The 2,245-nt window shown below is 43.3% G+C and overlaps 1 protein-coding gene across 1 annotated transcript; it reads left to right on the top strand.

Moving 5' to 3' along the window:
- Positions 1–492: 492 nt before the first annotated feature.
- LOC120662887 lies at positions 493–1,908 on the top strand. Its single transcript, XM_039941947.1, has 3 exons — positions 493–795; positions 902–1,214; positions 1,841–1,908. Exons 1-3 carry the CDS (start codon positions 493–495, stop codon positions 1,906–1,908), a joined length of 684 nt encoding a protein of 227 aa, XP_039797881.1.
- The last annotated feature ends 337 nt before the right edge of the window (positions 1,909–2,245 follow it).

The raw sequence follows: 2,245 nt of genomic DNA, 5'->3' as shown, positions 1-2,245 counted from the left end.
GGCCCTGCGCTCGCCGTCTCGCACGTGCATTCCGGGTGTATTTGTGAGGTGCCCTGCCCTAGCGGTCCTCCACCACCGGCGCGCGGCCTGCAGGCGGCCTGGCTTCTCCGTCGACCGGCACCTCCGCCAATCCGTCAGCCTCTAGGGCACGCCGGACGAGCTCTGCAAGCTGCGCCCCCGCTCATCCAACTCCGACGGCACGACGCCCGCCCGAAGTGGCTTGCCCTAGCGGTTATCGACCACCGGCGCGCGTGACGACGCTCAACCACAATTGAGGCAATCACGGTACGTGCCGACCACGATATCCAGTGAGCATCACTTGCAGTGGTACCTTAAAATTTGAAGGAAATGCAATATTTGTTTTTGTATAGGATGTACCACTAACAACTACATTCAAGCTGCTGTAGTAAATAGATGAGAGAACTCAAATTGTCACAAATTGGCACCGGTAAAACCTATCTCTACTAGGCTTTGATTGCTAAGGTGCGGTCTATGGGTCTTATTGCTGTTGCTACTGCTACATCTGGTGTAGCTGCTTCCATTATGCCTGGTGGGTGCACCGCACATTCTCGCTTCAAGATTCCAATAAAATTGAGTGGCAGTACTATGTGTAGCTTTACAAAGCAGAGTGGCACAACAGAGCTGCTTAGAAAGACATCTCTGATAATATGGGATGAGATTGCAATGACTAAGAGGCAAGCAGTTGAGGCTCTTGACAGGTCACTGAGGGATATAATGAGTTGTGATATGCCATTTGGAGGGAAGATTATGTTGTTTGGTGGCGACTTCAGACAGGTTCTTCCTGTGGTGCCGCGTGGAACAAGAGCTCAGATCACTGATGCAACCTTACTTAGGTCATACATATGGGAGCATCAGGTTGACCCAAAACATGCGAGCTCAGACTGATACATGGTTTGCAGATTACTTATTGAGGATTGGTAATGGGACCGAGGAAGCATTTGAGGGTGACTACGTGTGGCTTCCTGATGACATTCTGATTCACAATCCTGCGGAGGATCATTCCATTGACATCCTTATTGATCGGGTGTTCCCGAATCTTGTTGCTAATTGCACTTCTGCCTCTTATATGCGCGAGCGTGCGATACTATCCACCAGGAATGAACATGTTGATGCCACGAATGCACTTATGATTGATAGATTTCCGGGGAAGCAGAAGATTTTCTATAGCTTCGATTCTGTGGATGATGACCCACGTAATAACTATCCTCTTGATTTTCTCAACTCGATTACTCCTAATGGGCTGCCCCTCATGAGTTGAAGGTTAAGAAGAATTGTCCTGTTATATTGCTTCGTAATCTTGATCCTCATAATGGCCTTTGCAATGGAACTCGGCTGGTGGTACGGGGATTTCAGAATAATTCGATTGATGCTGAGATTGTTAATGGACAACATGCAAGAAAGAGGGTGTTCATACCGAGGATACCAATGTCTCCTTCCGAAGGCCTCACTCTTCCATTCAAGTTTAAGAGGAAGCAATTCCCCATCAGATTGAGTTTTGCGATGACAATTAACAAAGCGCAGGGTCAGACCATACCTAATGTAGGTATCTACCTCCCCGAGCCTGTCTTTTCACACGGACAGTTGTATGTGGCTCTGTCAAGAGGTATATCTCGTGAGAGTACGTGGATTCTTGCAAAGAGAAACATGAACATCTATCCTACTGGAAAGAGTACGAAGAATATTATATACAGAGATGTCTTGGAATCGTAAGGTGTGTTTGTGCAACAACTTTATATATTCGTAGGATGTAGTAATTGCATTTATGCACTCATAGTCATGTGCATGTATGCTCTTCTAAGCATATATGTTGTTCCTGCAGGTAACACGTTTGGAGATTATGACCTCCTGAATTATCTGAATGTATTCAACTGCTATAATGCACTATGATTGAATAAATGTTTTGTGTACACATGTAAACATACTTTCTTTTATCTTGATGTATGACATGTCTATTGTGAGATTATTCTTATATATATTCTGGTTAGAATTTTGTTGAGTGTGAATAAGATTATATATATTTATATATATATATATAGTGAAGTATTTTTAAGTTTATCTAGTTTACAATTACTTTGTATTGATATTACTCCTTATTATTTTGTACTCTATACTATAATAGCTACTGCATAATAATATTTTTAAATCTAATTGTTCTTTAAACACGTGCCACATGCACGTGCACATTCACTAGTCACTGAAACTCTCAATACAAGAGTTTATCATC

This window comes from Panicum virgatum, chromosome 2N (assembly GCF_016808335.1).
Source record: "Panicum virgatum strain AP13 chromosome 2N, P.virgatum_v5, whole genome shotgun sequence".
Lineage (NCBI taxonomy): Eukaryota > Viridiplantae > Streptophyta > Magnoliopsida > Poales > Poaceae > Panicum > Panicum virgatum.
This window is presented reverse-complemented; position numbering and strand designations above follow the sequence as displayed.